Source organism: Seriola dumerili, unplaced genomic scaffold (assembly GCF_002260705.1).
Source record: "Seriola dumerili isolate Sdu_G_001 unplaced genomic scaffold, Sdu_1.0 BDQW01000081.1, whole genome shotgun sequence".
In the NCBI taxonomy this organism is placed as follows: Eukaryota; Metazoa; Chordata; class Actinopteri; order Carangiformes; family Carangidae; genus Seriola; species Seriola dumerili.
Window position 1 is genome coordinate 1,739,009 of NW_019174336.1, and position 21,339 is coordinate 1,760,347.

The 21,339-nt window shown below is 40.4% G+C and overlaps 1 protein-coding gene across 1 annotated transcript in view; it reads right to left on the reverse strand.

Annotated features, from left to right (window-relative positions):
- ralgps1 (Ral GEF with PH domain and SH3 binding motif 1) overlaps positions 1-21,339 on the reverse strand; it is a 97,992-nt gene that overhangs the window by 20,374 nt on the left and 56,279 nt on the right. Inside the window, exons 8-10 of the mRNA XM_022744518.1 lie at positions 16,290-16,427; positions 14,413-14,506; positions 2,172-2,239 (exon numbers count right to left, since the gene is read on the reverse strand). Of these exons, the coding sequence (XP_022600239.1) occupies positions 2,172-2,239; positions 14,413-14,506; positions 16,290-16,427 (300 nt within the window). The remainder of the gene's footprint in view (positions 1-2,171; positions 2,240-14,412; positions 14,507-16,289; positions 16,428-21,339) is intronic.

The window sequence follows — 21,339 nt, forward strand, 5'->3', positions numbered from 1 at the left end:
AACAAACAAATAAATGATCAACCTGGCTCATAATGCATTGCAACATCCTCACAGAAGACGAGCTCACAATCACCACCACCAGCCTGGCCTGTTGACACCAGGCAGGTTGGTCCATGGATTCAGACTCTGACTCCACCATCTGCTGCCTCAGCACAGATCCAGATCCATCAGACCAGGTCTTCAGCTGTCCAGTGTTGGTGAGTCTGTGTCCACTGCAGCCTCAGGTCTCTGGTCTTGGTGACAGGAAGTGCAACCTGACGTGGTCTCATGCTGTTGTAGGTTGGACGTGTTGTTCACTCTGAAGCTTTTCTACTCAGCACAGTTGTAAAGTTTATCTGAGGTACCGTAGCCTTTCTGTCCGCTCCAGCCAGTCTGTCCATTCTCCTCTGACCTCTGAACTCTGACCTCTCTCATCAACACAGAGCTGCTGCTCACTGGATGCTTTTGTTGTTGCTCCATTCAGAGTAAAAACTCTAGACACTGTTGTGTCTGTCCAGCAGCCCTTTGCTGCATGTCGTCCTCTCTCTCTCCCTGACTTTCCTGTGTCTCTCTCGCTGCAACTGTCAGATGCCAAAAAAGAACAGCACAAAATCTACAAAAGATCTACAGCACAATAGTGTGTGCAAAAAGTGAAGGGGTCTGAATACTTGTTGTTGGACCTACAGAAACTCTCGGCCCACTGTAATTGGACAGTGGTGTCACCACTTTAAGACACCACATGTCCTCACTGATACATACGGTATGTAGAGGACAGCCTTGCTCTCACACAGGCAGCCACAGAACACCGTGCTGTCTTTGATGTGGCTCTTCTTTATTATCCTGACCTATATCCAGCTCTTGGACCGCTCCTGCAGTATTACATCACCCCAGCCCACTCCAAATCACCCTCAAAATCCCAGCGCAACACGAGAGAGGAAAATAAAGGAAGTGGACTGGCCCTCTGCAACATGTCCTCATGGAACTTTTCACTCAGCTCGCACTGCGACGGCCTGTCGGCACAGTTTACACACGCAGGAGGAAAGACATTTGTCTGCAGTTCTCAGACATGTTCACTGCAGCCTCCTCACCTCCACGATGACGTCAGAGAACACAGAGAGGTGAGGGAGGCTGGAGGAGAAGCAGGAAGTGAGCTGTTTCTCCTCCAACACGGCCAAAAGATAACCGATCAACTGTCAGTACAGCCGCCTGCAGAAAGCTGCACCATCTCACGTCTGATGCTCTCTTGTCTCAACAGTGGATCACTTTTATTAATCGTACCGACTGAACAACAAACGAGGCACAACGCATTAATACGTTTTTGTTTAGCGCACAGACGTGGATGTCGGGAGTCACGGGAAATCTGAAGGCCGTCCGTCAGTTTAACAGATTAGTGCAGAGTCAGACGGCAGGTTCTCTGGCGTCACACTCATGCAGGCGGACGCGCAGACTATATCATGGAGGTGACAAAATTCCCCTCAGAGCAACACGTCTTACCATCCAGCATGTTACGGATGTAAGGCCTTGGAGAGTCTTGCCAGTTCAGCCTTCAGAACAAAATTACAGCCACGAGAAGTCGTCTGTCTGAGGATGACAATCAGCTCTGCAGCAGTCTGCCCTGATGTAAGCACCCGGTTTAAATCCAAGGAGGGAGGCCTGAGTTCAGGCTACAGCAGGCTATTTCACATCAGTTTATTTTCTTGTCAATTATTTGTCCATATTTTAATTGTAACTGTCTAATTCTGTAAAATTGCATTGTTCATATTTGCCTGTTTAGGCTCAACTCAGCTGGTTCATGTGGTGTCGACGTGAAAAGTGACACACTGTCAGTGTCTATTTATCTTTTCTCTCATAATCTGACTTGTTTTTGAAAATTAAATACTATAAATAGCATATGTCTTATTATTATTAAAATTTTTACAACCCTGTCTGTTAAAATAATGGACAACAAGAAAGTCTAACGCAACTGGATTGAACTGAATAATGAAGTGAAAACAAAGCTGCACCAAGATCCTCTGCATCTGATGAGAAGATCCACTCTCATATATTCAAACTGTGGTTGTGATGATGGTGGAAACAGTTCATGTTGTCGCTCTGACATATGAAAAGAAAACCTAATGATGTTATTAAAATTTAAACTAAATAATTTTGACAAAGGACAATGCTTCAGTGTGACTCGGCCTCCTGTGTCTTACCTGCCAGGTCTTCTTTAGAGGAGGCGATGCGAGGGGAGCTGTTGCCGGGTTCAATCTTCAGAGACAACCTGCAACACAAACGGTTTCGTCAGACACACCAGCCCAGTGCTGCTCTCTGATCAGCTGATGGTTACTACTGTGCAGACAGAGACCCACTCACTGCTGCTATATTAAGTCCAGCAGTTTAATTACAGAGTTAATTAACCAGAAAATTATGCGGTAAGTATGGGTCTAAACTCTATCTCTGAACTGCTAAGAAAAGAGCTAATTACAGGCCTTTTTAGTGCAGCTGCAATTTATTTACCCAAAGATAATTAAAGAAAAATCTGAACCAGCCTCTGGTGCGTCTCACTGAGCATTAGTCATTATTTGGATCTGCAAGATTCACAGGTATGAAGTGTCATGTGTGACTCGAAAGATAACATTCGCTGGTTTAATTCTTATTTCCAGCCAATCAGCCATCTAACTGCCTGTCCACACAGGAAGTGTTTCACTCACACTCTACACGTATTATTGTGACCTGAGGCATATTTTTACGTTTCAAGTTTATTTCTTCCATTTTATTCTCATAGCTACAGTGATGGTGTGTTGGGCTCTGAGCGCTGCCAGAATGTGGCTGACCTACACCCAGAACTGTCCCTGAACACATCCTGTGTAACACTGACTGAGCTGCAGCCTGTGTAGACATCGTGTCACAGGTCACTCACAATACTCGTCTTATATTTGGCTCTTTATCTTACACATGTTGGAGATTTGTGGTGACCATGCGCATATTTAATATGTATGATGATTTTAACTTGAATATTGAAAATTAAAGACTTCAGATAATTAGCTTAGCATTTGCTCTTTAGATAGAATTTCTACTGAACCTCTTAGACAAAAGCTGCTTCTGCCTTTTTCTTAATTTGTCTTGGTGGCTGACAAAATATCATGCAAGGCAAAACACATGTGCATCATTACAACCGGATCCATGACATCACAGCAGGTCACCTCACTGTCAGTTCTGCAGACAGCACAGAATGATCACATTTCCTCCCTGATGTTTTGTGTTTTTTAACATCTTGGAATCATGTAGGAAATAAGAATGTTTGTATGACCAGTGTGTCACTAGTTAGACTGATTGTGTGTGTGGACTCGGAGTAGCCACACATTCCAGCATGCATATTGCATCATCCAGTGGCAAAGAGCCAGGTTCACAGCTGACGTCATTTTTATCGTACAACTGTTATTATGACACTTTATACCAAAGTTAGTTCCAACCAAGTAATTTGCTTGGATGAGAGTCATTCCATGAGTGGTGATATATACAGTATTACAGCACCGGAACTTTTAACTACATGTTCTATTAACTGTTAATTAATGGTCGTTATCTGTCTTAGATTGTAACAAACTTTACAAAGATGAAAATATTTCCAGAAATAACATTTGAATTAAATGACGTTTGGTCGTCAGAAGAGGATGAAGGGAAGAAGCCTGAATACTTCAGCGCACACCTCCAGGTGCGCTCATATGACATCATCAGATCAGGAAAATGTTTGTATTGCTTAGCAACAGTCCAGTACCAGTCCAGTTGCTGAACCATTTGTGTTGGCGTAGCGTAAAGAAACTAATCATAATCCGTTGTTGCTTATTACTTTTAACTAATATGGTGCTTGTAACACTGCTGCCTCGTACCGATGAGCGAATCACAGCCGTGCTGATATTCAGAAAAACATCACTCCCTCTCACGGGATATTGCTTTATTATTAAGTTTTGATATTTTCCAACGATTTAGATTCCAAACGATGATCGATTCATCAAAATGATGGCTGACGGAAATTTGCTGTAATGTTTTAGTTGATGTGAGGATCTGCTGCTCAGTGGGTGTCCACCGTCATCATCCTGGCAAGCCCTTTGATCATTTACCACTGGATCTGATGTCACTGTGGTGTTTAAACTATGATAAAGTATGTCTGGATAAGTGGAGGAGGGAAGACCAGGATGCCCAACGATAGATTGGTACCATTATGCCTTCTCACTCAGTCAGTTATGTAAATCAAACCTTCCAGATGCCTCTGCCCCTGCCTGGGTAGCACTGCAGAAAAGACTGGTGGAACCCTTCTCAATACAGGCTTTTCTTACTCAGACAGGAGGGGACAAACCAAATAGGAACCCTTTTCTGGCATTTGCTAGATATAACTGGAGAAAGGCATGGTATGTAACATCAATCCCTATCATACTAAAGGATCATCAATATGGTACAATAAGTCATTGAAAATTAATAAAAAATCTATTTTGTGGGAAAACTGGGTAAGAGCGGGAATAATGCTGTTGGAAGACCTGTTTGACGGGAATCATTTGCCTTTTTTTGAACAGCTTGTGTTATATAATATACCCAGGAAAGATTTTTGGAAGTTTATTCAATTGAGGAGTTGTATTACGACTGTAGATAGAAAGAGCTTACAACTGTTGCTTGCATTCAGGTGTTTTGGCTGTTAAATTGGAAACTTTGAGGGGGGACATCTAGGTTTTATAGTCTGCTTAGAAAACACCAATCCCCAAACTACGAGGGTGTCAAGAACACTTGGGAAAAATGTCTTGGAATATCCATTCACAGGGAGGCTTGGAGCAAGGTGATAAAATCTTGGTTGTCCATAGCCTGGGACATGCAGACACACCTTATCTTTTTTAGAATACGGAATAGGAATTACTGGACCCCTTCAAAAATGTCAAGGTTGGGGCTTAGGAATGATGATACATGTTGGAGATGCAACAGAGGCAGGGGCACACTGTCTCACGTGCTATATATGAATGTGAAATAGTGCATAAGTTATGGTTGGAAATAGTCAACTGTATTTGAGACAAATCTCAGTGTGAGTCCAGCATTATGTATATTGGCTATTTTGCCAATTGAAGTTAAATTGTCATCAAAGCTGTGCTCCTGGGTGAAACTGGCCTTGATAACAGGGAGCAGAATAGTGTTAAGGCATTGGAAATACAAAGAGCGTATCAGTTTTAATGAATGGAGGGACGAACTGGCTAAGATGTCTTCTTGTGGGCAGCTTATTCACAGGGCTACTAACAGTCTTGTAGTATTTAGGAAGGTATGGGGCCCATAGTAAGTACAGGTGATCGTCAGGATGACTGATGTTCAGGTATTTCATCCCTACTGTTTTTAAATAATCTAAGTGTCCATCCTCGATGGACTAACATGAAGTACAATATGGAGGTCTGATAGCCTGTATCACACACTGAAGAATGTGCATGTTGTTCTTTTATTTTGTTTATTTATTTTTTATGTATTTTTAATAAAAAAATTGTTTCCTTATATCCAATATGTTCAATTTTTTGTCTTCAATGTACATCTGTAACTGAAAACAAGCAATTAAGAGGTTTATCATCACATGCTCAGTTTGGTTCTACCAGTACAGGAATGAGTCCAGATAAATGTTATTCTTTGGTAAATGGGATTCTGCCCCTCATCACCACATTTGGAAAGTATTTCTTGAAACATTGGGTGGAAGGAACTGTGGGTAAAATAGTCATTAATTATTGAGAGTGGGTTTGGTTGTGTTTATGAATGACTGTTTAAATGGCTGTGCTGGCTCCAAAGAAAAACACAAGGGGAGTGCCATACAAAATTCAAACACAATCTGTCATGTGTAATGTCCACATTACATCATACAGCCAGCCTGGTTTGATCTGTGCATCTGTTTTCTCTCTCGTCACTGCTGTCATTACTAATGCTCTGTGACCATCTCACCATCTCAGCCCAGGGAACAGGCTCCACAGTTTCCAGCAGAGCTGCACGACACACAGACTGTACTCATTTACAACTACACTGATTCATGTTACAAACTCTCTTTGGCACTTTGTCTTAAACTGCTGTGTGTGTTATTGTTTCTGTGGACCAGAGTTTACATGTCTTATTATGTTGCATTTGCAGAGGTTGTGAGAGAAGTAGTGTTCATTTTGTTTACAAAAGTTGTACAGAAATATATTTGTCAACAACCATAATAACCACAATAGCTGTGACTAAATGTCTTTATAGTATTGTTGGAGAAAAGGAGGGTTAGCTCGGCCAGCCTTAGACAGTGATGGGGAGAGTACATGGTGGTACCAGCTGACTATACATAAAGATGAACATAGCCTCTGTGACGTCACACACAGGTTTCTGAAGGGCTGCTCCTTCGTTGCCATCTCATCTCTGTCTGACTCTGTCCCTAACTCCCGGCTAATACAAAAATTCTCAAAGAGGTGGGGCGTGTGTGGAGCTGAGACCCACTTGTCACTCAAAGAGGCCAAGCCCTCAATTATACACAACTTTAAGTCTTAATAAAATGTTAACAGGTGAGTTATATAAAGAGTTGTCATGAAGGAGGAAATTAGCTCTAGAGACTGAAACTGGTTTTGTACCAGGCTGTAAACATGTTTATTTCTGCTGTAAAGTTGGACATTTAAACATGGGAGTCCATGGTGACTGACTCACAATGGAGCCAGTGGTCATTAAAGGGAACTGCAGGTTTTCGTTCTTCAGTGTTGGCTTCATTTTTCAGCCTCAAGGGTTGCTGCTTGGATGGTCCCAGGGGACAGAAAGAAGTAACAGGTCAACATGGACCCACGTCAAATACAATGCTGCAGAGAAAATAAGGGAGTGTGGTGTAACATTACTGTTAGGAGATCGGCTCTGGAGGGAAGAATACCACAAACCTGAGGAGACACATCAAGGTGCACCAAACAGAAACTGAGGTAATGGTAACGATGTTTAATGACGTTAATTTTTTTTTTTTAACTTATATCAATTTAAGTTACGTCATCAATCAGCATCTCACAGCAACGGGACAATACTACATTGTTTGCTAGAAGTTTATCCAAAGTGAAAAGTCAGCAGCCCGGCCAGTTAAACTGAATAACGTCTAGCTCTGTTTTAGACAAGCTATTCATGCTGAAGCACATACATACACATTTGATAGTAAGGCCTTGATGATGCTGGCAACATGTAGTCTATTTGTGATATCTAGTTATTAAAATGCACAGCTTAAAAAATGCAACAATTTTCTTCCTCTGGCACTACTGAATTAAATTTTCCATCCGTTCAGAAAAAACGAAGAGCAATCAAAATGGCTACCAATGATGTATAAAGGTGTGCTGAATCAGATATTGCGAAAGTATTAAAAGAATTGGACAGTGTATTTTCTCTAAAAGAAGAAAAACCGCACTTGCACCTGTTGGTTTGCGCTAAATCACATGTTTCGTCGCTCTAATTGGTTGGTCTGTGATAACACCCTTTGATTAGAGGTTCCAGACACATTCACAAATGCATATTGACTGTACACAAACCATATACAGACCAGATACAGTCTCTGCAAAGCTGAATTGGATGGATAAAATTTTATTTGAAAGCTGAAGTTTCTGAAGTTTGAATAAAATAGTCCTTCTTTGCCTTGACCAAAACTAGACTAAAATGTCAGTGGGTTTATTTACCAATGACAAGAATGAAAATTGATTCAAAGTAAAGAAGATGAGGTTGAAATATTATAGACTTTTGATCTCAGGACTAAGACTTAATCTAAAAACAGCTGACAAAATTAACACCAGAAAGAAGCTACACTTTCTACACAAACTTATTAGACTTCTTAACATCAGCAATGTGAACATTTATCACAACATAAACCTAAACATATTAAACCTGAGCATATTGTTACCTACTGATTTTATACAGAGGAGTAATTGTGATCATGAAGATTTCAATTGAAATGTAAAAACCAGGCCTGATCCAATATAAACTGAAGGAACAAACTGTCAGAGCAGAGCCTAATATCCAATGAAGGATTTTTACTTAGCTTGCCTGAAACATTGAGTCTTATTTATTTTTCCTAGAACTCAGGCATATATATTCCAATAAAAACACATATGTATACTGAACTTGATTGATATTTGAAATGAAATAAAACTGTTATTAATATGTGGTTGACCCCATCTGACACAAAGAGAAGGTTCCAATTTAAGCCGATTAAAGCTTTTGTTCTGAGGAAAGTGCTGAAGAAGGTTACATGATGACCATCTGTTATTCACACTGCAGGACAATCCAAAGGTCCCCACAGGATTTTTTCCCTTTGAGGTGTAGTCTGGCTCTGGAGTCCAAGCACCATTAAGACTGAGGCAGACTAGAGTGTTTGCTGGAACTGCCAGCTTAAGTCCATGAAACTTGTTACCATTGTTTTTATTTTATGTATCTCTTGGTGGTGTAAAAATAGAAGTTAGGACTGACGGGGCTCAGACATGTTTGGCTGGTGGATTGTACTGATGTCTCCTGGCTCTAAACTGCTCACCACTATGATTCATGATTGCACAAGTCACTTGGGGCCAGCGCAACAAGATGTAAACATACAGCAGGCACAGAGCAACATTAGCATTTAAATGCGTCTTGAATGAATGCTGATGTGAGCGCTGAGACTGAAGCAGACAGTAAATTTGCAGGCTGTAAAACCAAAACCAAAAGCTGAACAATGCTAAAACTGGGGAAAGTGCAGAGGTGAGGATGATTCTCTCTGGGTTTGTCACTACAAGTGACAACTTTCACATTACGAGTTGTCATTTGATACATAGATGATATAAAGACCCATAGTTCTTGCTGCCGTAACCCATCTCACTTGTGGCGTTCCTCAAGGGTCTATCCTTGGCCCATTATTATTTTCAATCTATATGTTCCCACTGGGTCACTTCATCCTTTAGAAGAATATCCAATTTCATTGTGATTCATATGACATACAGCGGAATATTCCACTGTCGGGTAATGTGAAACATGTTACCTTCTTTGACTCTGTGTTTTGATGCTCAAGTAAAGAGGGTTGTTCAGTCTTGCTTTATGCACAGAAATATTTAAAAAAGATCTTTCTTATCTAACAAAGATCTGATTTGAGTTGTTAATGCCTTTGACTCTTCATGTTTAGACTTCTGTAATGCCCCTTACTCATGTCTTGGCCAAAGGATACCGTAGTGAACCACATTGCAGAACTTATTGATTTTTTTAGGTGTCTAAAATATGTTTTTCCTGCTGTCCTTATCCACAGCAGAACATTGCTTAGCTTCTGAGCTAGTACTCCCGGCTGCCACTTCAAACTAGGAGGGCACCAAACCAGATCTACTGCAGATAATACACTGACTATGGATGAGTACCTCATACAACCCACATCAAATAACCCAAACTATCACTTTAACAGTCACTTTTCTTCAGGGATAGACAGAGCTCCACCAGCACAAAGAGAGCCAACGTTATATCAGGAACTTACAGTGAACTCGGCCTAGTTGATGCATTTTACACCCTAATAATAAGGAATTCACATACATACATAAAACAAGCAGTAGACTTTGTTCTGACCCCTACAATTTCATTAGGTAAGTGCTGTACTATTGGGGATGTTATTATATCAGATCATGTTCCCATTTTTATAGGTCACCACCCTAGTTTAAAAAAAATTCTTTAAGAAAAACTGAATTATTTCCCTGGTATATCCCTACAGCACAAGTTTCTTGTGTTTATCTTAAATGCGACCCTGGGAAAGCTTACATCCATGGACTAATTATGATACACACATTTTGTGGGGCAAAAGATTTCTGAATTGGTTAACAAACCTAACTGCTCTTTGGCTAATCTCCTTGAAACAGGGCCTATACCAACAATATTCCACATATTAGACATTCAAAGGGAACTCTGAACCATAATAAATAAAATCAATATTTTTAAAATATTTTGCAAGCAGTTGTATGCCTCGCAATTCAATTCTCATTCATGCTTTACATGATTTCTTTTCCCAAAGTAACTTTACCAAAATTACAAACCAGCAAAAAGAAAATTTATGTAGACCTTAAACTCAAAGAGAAGTTAAGAACTGTGTTCAATTACTCCCTAACAACAAAGCACCTGGCCCTGATCGGTTCAATGCTAAATTTTATAAAAAGTTCGACACTATCCTATTCAAGCGAGTGAGCCCTGACACTGAGAAAGCTTTTGACCGTCTGGAATGGCCCTACTTTTTTTCCACGCTTCATAAATAAAATAAATAGTACATTTTCCACGCTTCATAAATTTGGTCTAGAGGAAAACTTTATATCATTAAATGGATTCAGAGCTTGTATACCTCACCTCTCTTGGCTGTCATTACTAAGAGACTCACGTTTAGTAATTTTAGTATTGCGCTGCCCACTGAGCCCACTACTCTTTGTCTTGGCAATGGAACCATTAGCTGCAATCAAATGAAAAGATGCATAACAGGAATTAAATTACCATCAGCTATAAATTTCACTATACACTGATGCCATTTTGATTTATATAGACTCCCCCAAAACAATCATTCCCAATTCATAAAGCTAATCAGTTGACAGTGGTTCTTCTCTTTTTCTCTAAGAGTGAAGCCATGGCAAACATCTCATGACCATTTGCTGTTACCCAGCAGGTTTCTGTTATGTAGGTATAAAAGTCTCCCCATGGTTAAAAGATCTTTATAGACCTAACTTTTCAACTTTCCCCTCCTACAAACCATAAATCATGATCTCAATAGGTGGTGAAGCCTGCCCCTATCCTTACTGGCTTGCATCCATCTGATCAAATTGATCGTTCTCACACATGTCCTGTATTTCTTTCAAATGCTTTCAATCATGCTGGCGAATACATAGTTAAGTTTAGTCCTATAATTTAATTTATTTGGTGCCAAAAAAGACCAAGGCTAAGATAAATGACCCTAATTCTACCTGGCTCAACTGTGAATGAGCTTATTTAGATGGATGGCAGCAAGTCAGGAAACTAGAAGGACACAGTAATTGTTTCTGCTTCATGAAAACCCTGACTTCCCACCTGGCCTTTGGGCCTGATGCATCAAAGTAGTTGGAGACATGGTTCAGGGAGGCTCAATCCTCACATTCCAGCAAGTAAAAAGAAAGTTTGGTGTCACTAATGATGACTTCCTTAAACTTCTACAGGTTCTGACTTTTACTCTGTCCAAGTTAAAAAGGTTCATGGTCAGATTTGCTATCTCCCCTATATTATGCAGCTTAAATTCATTACCAAACTGCTATGAAGCCTCAAGGCAGACAACTCTGATAAAGTTAAAGGCAAGTGGGAATCTGATCTGGGCGCAATAACAGAACCAGTGGCCTGGAATGCCTTGTGCAGCCAACCTTCTAGTGTCCGACATTGAATTCAGCCTGGGAGAGGCAATTTACAATGAAGCCAGACACAGAATGAATCCAGAGCTATCAGATCTTTGTACTAAATGTCAATCTGCTATTGGTTAATTTCTTCATTGTTTCTGGAGCTGACTCCATGTCTGGTGGTATTGGATTTCAATTATTCAACAGCTTAACAAAATCTTTAAGCATCCTCTATGTCTTGGAGCAAGGACTTGCCTGCTGGGACTGAATGATGAATTACCTGTACCAGAGACCTTTTGCTTATTTTATTGTACTCTGCTCAGAAATGTATCCTAGTTATGTTAATGACTGATAAAGTTCCCTCTCTTAATCAATGGCTGCATACTGATGGCCTGCAAGTATTATTGCTTTTGAGGCTTTTTCCAGCTCTTATTCTGCCAGATCTGGGAGCCGTCCTTTAGATACCTGGGAGCCACTAAGGCTCAAAGGACAAGGTCAGGACAAATAGACCTGGCCTGGAAAAAAGATGTGGAAATATAGCATGGAATGATATTGATCTGAGTAGTGATGTGCATGCACTTTTCTTTTTTATCTCAGTTGTTTTGTCTCCTTTTATTTTGTGTGTATGTCGGTATTTCCTGTTGGTTCATTTAGTTTTGCCTTTTTTATTTCTGCTTTGCAAAAAAGGTTGAATAAAAATTAATTTGAAAAAAGTATTTTTTGACATTATTAAGGTTTAAATTGTCTTATCAACATTGTTGTGACACACACATTGGTGGGGAGGGACAGCCGTCTGGAGGGGGGTGAGAGGAGGTCACAGTTGTCTCTATTTTATTAGAGGGGGGGCTCACAGTGCCAGACTTTGGTTTAATGTGATCTCCAGACCATATTGTGGCGCTGAACTGTTGAGAATCAGTAGTATTGCATTTAAAACTAATGCTGACAAGAATACAACCTAATTCTAAATTCATGCAGCGTCTAAATTTTAGTTTAGTTTAGTATCCTGTTTGATCCTATTGATGCAGGCCTATTGTTTTCCATTGCATCATCTCGAGGAATGGAAACTGGTGGAGCAGAATATAATTTACTGCCTCTCAGCAGTGCCTCCATCATGCTGGACGTAGCCAGCTGACCCTGGAGTGACTCTGGATTTAACACATTATTGTCTTACACAGCCGACAACAGGCTCAGAGGACGCCTACACACATGTTCTGCAGAAAAGCTCCTCTCACATTTCAACTTCAAGTCAAACGCACAGGTCTGGAAAGTGTATTTCCTTTCTGACTGACGTCAGTGTGTGTATGCTCAGGTTAATGGTGACCTCTGAAAGGGCTGTGGTCATTGTGCAGCGCCCCATGGGCTGTTTGTCTTTCTCTGTTTGCACATTTTAGACTGCAGCAAACATTTAGATAAGCATTTTAGCTAGGTGAGTCTCTCAGTGTTAAACACTTTATCGCTGTTGATAACTGTTCTTCCCAAAAGTTAAATGTTGTTAAAATGAAAAGACTGAGAACAGCTTTTAGAGAGAAAAACTAGAAAACTCCTAAACCAACCAACAAGAAAGTTGAATTGGACATCTAATTTCAAATGTAACAATTAAAGCTGCAGTAATGAATAGTTTTTCTGTTAATAATTGATAAAATGACTACATGTAATGTGTTTGTAGTGATTGTTCCCCTCAGCTTTAGTGAGCATTTTAGCCTCTTTTAGCTCAATGTTTCGGTTTTATAGCAAAACTGCTCCCATCAACCCACAGCCACAGCAGACTGCTGTTTTTAGACAAACAAAGCTGCAGAACATTCAGCAGCTAAAGAGACAGATATTTTTCTCAGGAGTTGGTGGAGACCTAAAACAGAGGTAAAAGGAAAGTGAATGTTGGCTTTTGATTTATCAAGACGACTCCACATGCATGGTAATATTGCTCTCTGTCTGCTGGATGTGTTGAGAGGAACTGCTTTCTAAAACATTGCATTAACTTCACAGAGTGATAATAATTCAGTGTTGTGTTTACAGCTAGTTCTGCTGCCCCAAAGTGGTCTAAATATCGATTAATGCAGCTTTAAAATATCACCGCTAGGTAATATAATTACTTTCTTTCATATATTGCATGGTGTTGTAGTTTCACCAGCATCACAAGCTATTACAATGAATTTGAACGTGAAAACAACTTGGACATACTGAGGAGAGCCGGGGATAATAAACTGTTTTTTTAGGGAAGTCTGTCTTAGGACAGCCAATGTCTTCATCAGCTTTTTGCTGTGTCATTTCTGTTGATGTTTCTGGATTTGAACATGAAATAAATAATTGAATCAATAAAACTGAGTCTATTTAACAAAAAGTATCAGTAGCAGAAGTGGAGAAGAGTCACACAAGTGAGCAAACTGACTAAATAATTAGCTGACATCAGTCATCATAATTCAAGACAGAGTGAGGCTGCAGCAGTGAGTGTACTGAACTCAGTGAGGGTGCCTTTGCTGCTTATGAACTCAGCTTGTATTTCAAGAGAGGAAGAGTTAGTTAATCTTGCTTCAAATCTGCCAATACAGACCGAACCTTTCAATAAAGTCATGATCATATTTATTATCCAAATGAAGGTCTCTTAATTAAGACTCATTAATAAGCCTAATGTATCATTTGAGCATACTCCTATCTACCACTGTAGTCTGACAAAAGTGAACCTATGAAAGAGATGAAGTATAACCAGAGTCCTGAAATGACGCCCCACCCCAAAAATCAAGTGTTAAATAAAGATAAAGTGTCACTGGCCCTGGCAGAGAGCCAGACCTATTCCTGAGGGAGGATCTGAGACGCTGCCTGGTGCCTGAGAAAGTCATCAGTGCCTGCTGGATGAATGAACTCCCTGTGGAGAAAGATAAAATCCGCTGCCTGTCGTTTTACATCCTGCTTCCTGTGCATTGACCCCCATGAATTTCACGCCCACTTCCATGTTTCCATGTGCCAGAGAAAAGCTTGTGACGTGACCAAAGTGAATGTCTTGGTATTCTGGTCATTAGAGAGCCAAAAGAAACCCTTGGGGAGTGTCCACAAAGGAAAGGGTTCATCCTCTGTTGACTACTGCCCCCACAATGCCAGGCACAAAGACAAAACTTACTTGAAGTTGTCGTCCTCCACAAACTTCTGGAGTTCCTCTATGTAGCGAACTGACAGCAGATACTTCTGGACATGTGGCAGAGTCACAAGATGATCTGAAGACAGAAAGGTTAGAGGAAGTCATGTAAGATAAAAAATATGATGTTCTATGTACAGATTTGCTTTCAATGATTTTGACTAAAGGAAACTGAGAAATTAAACTATATAAAAATGTGTGCTTTATGATGCTGACTCAGTCTTCCTCAGAATGTCCACTTACATTAAAAGACAGGCAGTCAACTACAAATGTCACCAGGTACCAAAATGTGTGCACACCCACATCTATCAGGATGTTCTTTTAGTGAGAGAAATGTGGAATACAAATGGAAATGACATAAAAATATATAATCTTGGAAACAGCATCATATCAAGAGACAAAGAATGGTCAAACACATTCATCTATAAAACCATTCCTGTCTCATATATAGTATAACACATGACACATAACAGTATAATGCTGTCTTGCAGGAAGCTGTTACATTGATTGACTGTTGCTGTCAAATCTACTTAAGACATGAACTAAAATGAACATGTACAACTAAAGTTATTCAAAACAAACTACTGTTTTTTTTCAGTGTCCTTCTTGATAGAGTATAATATTTGGGTGAGTTGAGTATCACCTTAGCAATAAAAGATATATTCTAGACCAACTTATATCTCTACCATGTTATCTTTGTACCAATAAGTTAACTGAGTCAATGCATCAGAAGAATAAAAAGACACACACAGGATGTTAACTTGTACATGTTTGTTAGATTACACACACAGAGTGGTCAAAGCTCTGAATGCAGTTCCATCTCCTGCTGGAGAGTGTGTGGACTTTACCCAGTTCTTCTACCATCCCTCCCAGCACCGATGATCTCACCACTTCTTTTGCCTGTTCTGCCAAGTTAAATGAGAGCTTCGTGCCCTTGTGATTCACTCTCAGAAACACCGGCTCTATAAGTAACGAGTGGATCCCCTTCTGTCAAAGCTTGGCGTGGATTTCCTTGTACTCCTGGTGCCATCAGGGAGATTAGGGTTGGCTTTCCTCGCGTCCTAAAGGACAGCCTGCCAGTCTGTGTAGTGTAGAAGCCTGAAAAGCATGGTCCATGGTCCTCAAGTGTTGAAAAAAATCTGATGTGTTCTATCAGTCTCCAACAGAGTGCTGTGGGAGTTCTTCAGCACTGGCATCCAGTGAGGCAGCATCTTTTGGAGGACGCCTCTCCAATCGTCCTCAGGGCCTGTTGATCAGCCGCACTTTCTCTGTCCTGGATCTGTCCTCCAAGTCGTACATTTTCAGCTGTAACTTAGTCACCTCCGCGAGACAGGAGCTAGTATCAAGCCTCCTAAGGTCAGTCACATGAGTTTGTTGACATAAGGTCTCGAGGATAGGTAGAAGGATCCAAGGTGGCGATGGTCTTCGAAATAGATAGGTAGCAAGTTATATCAACAAATTGTCATGGTTTGCCCTGACAGACAATTTATGTTTGAACTTTTAGACTCTTATGGTTGGACATTCGTTTCATTTCCTGTTTTATTCTTTAATTACTTACCTTTCATATCTTGTGGTTATTTTACTTCTTGTCTTTGTCCTGTTTCCCTCCTTGTAGATTGTCTGCCCTGTGTATTTAAGTCTCTGTCTTCCTCTTTGTCTCTGTCAGCTTTCCCATTTGTGTTCTTTTGGAAGTTTACCTTCCAGTACTCTGGATCTTGTTTTTTTCAGCATCAAAGACTTTTGTGTATTTCATTGTCTAAATAAACTTTGATCGGCATCTGCGTTTGGGTCCTTAAAAGTCTCACTCCTTGATTTTCAAATAAAAGAAATGGAAAATGTAGATGTTGTCATTTGTTTCCTACCATAGTTACATGACATCTGCAGGTCAGAGATGACCCTCAGCAGGTTGTTCATCTGATTGGTCCGTTGCTCCGTCTCTATGATACTGTCTGATGCAGGATAGGCTGAGTCAATGTAGATCATGTCCAACAAGTAGATGCCTGGATGAGACAACACAAGACAACAAATCAATTAGTGGAACCCACCACTGACACTTTGCTTTGCTTTGATAAAATGCTTACTTATGGAATTAAGTTCATGCCCTTTACCTAGATAGATAGACAGGCGGCCAGACAGAAAGATGCACACCCAACAATGAGATATTTATATTTGCAAAAGCGATGACACCATTTTCCACATCATTCTGTAAAATCCCCAACATATTACTGTTTCAACCAGGAATGTGTCCAGTTGTTTAACAAACAAATCCTCAGCCAGCCCAGCTCAGAAAGGAGGTGATTATGCTGTTGTGGCTAATATTTCAACCTATGGCAGCTTTCAAAACTAAATATATTCTCAGTGTTGCCCAGGAACTGTAGTCAAGGCTGAAAGCCTCCAGAAACAGGATTGTTTGGGGCCATAACTGGACACCATCTTTTCCACTGAAAAACAAACCAATTATATCTATTATGGGTATCGTCATAGAGTAGGGAGCCCCACCACATGCATTCAGTGGACGGAGACTGAGCTCTATGACATAATAAGCTTTCACAAAGTTATTGATTAAGCTACTGTAAATTAGGGGCGCCTCTATTCCAGTCCAGAGGGCTGTGTTAATACACCTGAAGCTGTTTGGGAACTGACAAATACAGTGCATGTTGTTATAACATGTAGCCCCAATGTCAAGTTAGGTTCATGTCTTGTTAAATTTATTGGATAATATCTTTTATGGTCCAAGAGTCTGTTTAGTAGAGCATATTGAGCTGGATTTGAGCTGACTTTCAAGTTGCATTCTTGGGCCTTAATTACAGCACCAACATCTGGCCGATTGGACTCATGTTTCTTGGGAAGCACTTGCAAACTATTTTCGGTTTCTGGGCAGTTTCATGTTTCTAGCTTGTTCTAGCAGGTTTTAAGCCTTTTTGTGTTCAACAGAATGAAGACGTTCAATCAGACCAGTTTAAACCCGCGGGTTTCAAGATTCACAAAGCCAAACAAAGTGACTTCAGCTAGTTGTGAAACCAATCACACACGTTTCGCCATCATGAAGCCTGCAGAAGTTGAATAATTGTGCACTCAGTGTTCCACTATTTTTCTCCTCTTCATCAGATGTGAATGAATCTGTGTTCAGGAGATATCTCAGGACGCTTAATCAGAATTGCTCAAAAGCATCCTGAGTTATGAGCAAATCTATGATAGGCCACGCCCACTTTCACCAATCTATATGGAGCTTCAGATTTTGGTTAATTCTTGCTTCCGGAGCATGCACACCTAAACTTGTGAAATTCTGTCAACTGGGTTTTGAGGTACTTCTTTTTTGGTATTTGTGGCGCCTCCTATGGGTCAGGCTCAAAATGCTTCAGTAGACCTGTACCCAAACATGGACGCAAGGCAACTACTGGTTTATGATGGTTGGTGAATCTGTCTTGGCCATTTTGCTGCTAAGCAAAATGAAGTTAACTGGCCAATATCTTGACAATTAAATAAGACATCAACCAGCTTAATACAACATTTGATATTTTTGTTCCAATTATGATCTACAGAAAATTTGGTAGCAATCAGACAGTTCTAGGGAATCCATTACCCTTCCTATTTTTTCCCTATACTTCTTATGGAGGGACGTATCAGGAGACTACTGACTGATCTCAAATAAAATAATAATTAGAGATGAGGGTTGTCATGCACAATTATAAACCATGTAATGTAATATGCTGTTAAATTTACATTGAATACACTCTTGACAGAATATAGCATATCAAAATAATAGATGAAAACAAACAATATAATAGAGGTCAAGAAGGGACACTGGACCGCCTACCTTCTTACCTCTTGTACACTTTGTTTAATGTAAATGCACATATGTGCATATAGATGTAAGTCTGTTTGTGTGTATATATGTATATGTAGTGTATCTGTAACAATTCTGTATCTTTTAACATGCAAACAAATCAACTCAATAAATAGTATATATAAATTCTAGGATGGAAAACCTCTACTGTCTGATATCTGTTTAATGTGTGACTGGCTGCTTTATTTCCTACTGAATTTCTAACAGTGGTATGGGAAAGTATAATTATTGAGCACCACATAAAAGTGTTTCTCACATTTTATATCTATACCAGCACAATGCTGGCCGCTGGCCGCATGTTGCCCACATCAATTTGTGGTTGCACATAAAAGCCGACAGCATCTTTCCTTCAGTATAACACAAACAACCGTTAAACCAAGACAGAAGAAGAGCTGCTAATTCTGGTTTCCTCGTGACTTCAATAACTATTTTTTATAAAAGGGTGAAGTTATGTAACAATGGTTATGTATTCATGGTGGTCAGGAAAACCCTGTGCAGTACAAGTCGATGGGGAAACACACACACATATTTGGCAATACTATACACACAATGCATCTAGATATACGGTACATTGACAATATAGAAAACACAGTTCATGTTTGATTAGCCATCCCAATTATTTTATTCTGAACAATCAGATATCTGAAATCAAACTATTTAGAGCTGAGATGACATTATTCTTGAATTTAAGGTAAACACAAGAAACTTGTGCTGTAGAAAATGGACCAGACTCAGTGAATAGCTCCCTAAGCTTAACATCCTAAGTCCTATGATAACTATTAATTCAGCTATACAGACTAATGAGCAGTGATAACTAACATGTCTTTGGGGTCATCAGGTGGGAACCTCCTTTCACCAGTGTTTCGTCTAGTGAGTCCCACGACACCTCCAGGAGGCTGGACAGTGATCACTGGCGTCCCAGAGTCACTCCCCTAATGCCAGCCATCACTGCTCCTCACACCACAACTATCTTCTCCTTTATCTTGCCTATGCTACCACAAACAACATCATCAACTCGGACAAAACACACTAGCAGATTCGCAAACAAACTCCCCTAACCAGTTGGAGAAAGTGGCGGCCATTTTGAATGAGGGAGGTAGAGTCAAGGAGAGATGCCTTTTTAAGCTAAACTCTCCCCCGCTGGATTAGGCTGTGCTCTACCTCCCCCTACTCCCCCACTCTCCAACAACTCACCTAAAACAAATAAACTCACCTAAACAGTCAAAGACACACTACAGACCAATTCAAAGCAATACAAACAAACAATACGGGCCAACTCACCTGAACTAACCGCATGGTCTCAAAGAGGCTCACATAGGCCACACCCCCCAATTAAAAACACTTCCTCTTCCTGGATTTTCTTCCTTGCTTCTCCTAAGAGTCTGTCTATCCTAAGTGCTCCCCCTGCTGGGCCCCCAGCTACCATTACTTCTTCTCATCCAAATCCACTGACTGGATCTTGCTGCCTCATCTGACATGTCCTTTACTATTTTCCTCACACTCTGTCCACTTCCTCCTAACTCCCTCACCAAAGAGACAACAGACCTTGCTACAAATCCTCTACATCCTACTTCCACTGGACAAATCCTAACTTTCCATCCTCGCTGCTCTGCTTCTGCCCCTAACTCTACATACCTGAGCTTTTTCCTTTCATATGCTTCTTCAACTGAAGCCTCCCACGGAACAGTCAGCTCTATGAAATATACTTTCATTCTACTCCTAGACCACAAGACTATGTCAGGCCTTAGCTTTGTACTGGCTATTTCCTGGGGAACAACAAGCTTTCCTCCTAAATCTACCTGCATTTCCCAATCACAAGCATCCTCTAAGCTGCCTTGCCTCCTTGCTGTCTTACCAACTTTCTCTCCCTCTTGAACAAACTTGATTGCAACTCTCTTTATTTTAGACCCTCCTAAATTTGCCTGCCTCCGTAAATCTTCAATTCCTGCAGCTAAGCTTTTTAAAACCTGGTTATGTCGCCACGTATACCGGCCTTGCGACAGACTAACCTTACAGCCTGACAAAATGTGCTTTAAAGTTGCAGTACCTGAACACAATGAACATAGCGGGTCTCCATTTACCCAGAGAAATAAACTTCCCTTAGCAGCACTTTAGAGTAATCTGATTACTTTTTCAGTGCGCAGCAGTGTGAGGGATTGTAATTTGAAATTCAGTAAATACATTAAAGTTAATTATCCCAGCAACGCTCCAGAATCTGTTGGTATGTTATGGATGATGACAGCTGTAATCACCTTCAGTTTCTCTGTGAACTGTCTGGAAGTATATCCTTTACTGTATTTACTGTACTGTACTGTAACATGGCTCTTTGAGTGTTTTCTGCAGGAAGCTGTTTGTTCTATGTGATCAGCTCAGTGTGAAATTTTACTCTTGTGAGAAAATGTGAGGAAGTTTTTTAAATCTAAATATACAGGCCTATTTGGTAAACCAATATGATGACAGTATTGAAGCCATCGGGAGAGTGCGACCCAGAGAAAGCTCATCAAACATGCTGTTGTAATACAGACATGTAGTGCCATTCTGTTTTTAGCCTGGGCTCGTTTACATTTTGGCAAAATGCCCTCATTAAAAAGTATGATGGGTTAGCTATTAACAGCTCCTGTTTGCAGTGTACCAATGGATTTACATCTATCACTGGATCAATGTGATACTGAAGCAAACTGAAATTTAAGGACGTTCATTCCTGATGGATATCAGAGACAATGATATCCTCAGGAAATATAAATCACACTGAGTGATTTGGTTTGACTCAATAATAACTGAGTCTCTGAGTAGGAGGACGGTTTTTGACCCGGTTAACTCTCCAGTGCCCCCCGGGTGGGTTGTTTTCTTCATCCTGCTGAATGTCCATGACTATTACAGATCATATCCTGTAATTTCATCATGGCTAAACACCATCTACAACAATGAGTTGAATTAATGAGGAGCAGACATTTCCTATCTCCCCCTGTGATGCTAATCCTGCTAATCCTGGTGTTGAAGACATTAGCTGTGTTCCAATTCAGGGGCCGAATCCTTCAGAAGACGCGGCCTACAAAGGCGTCTGA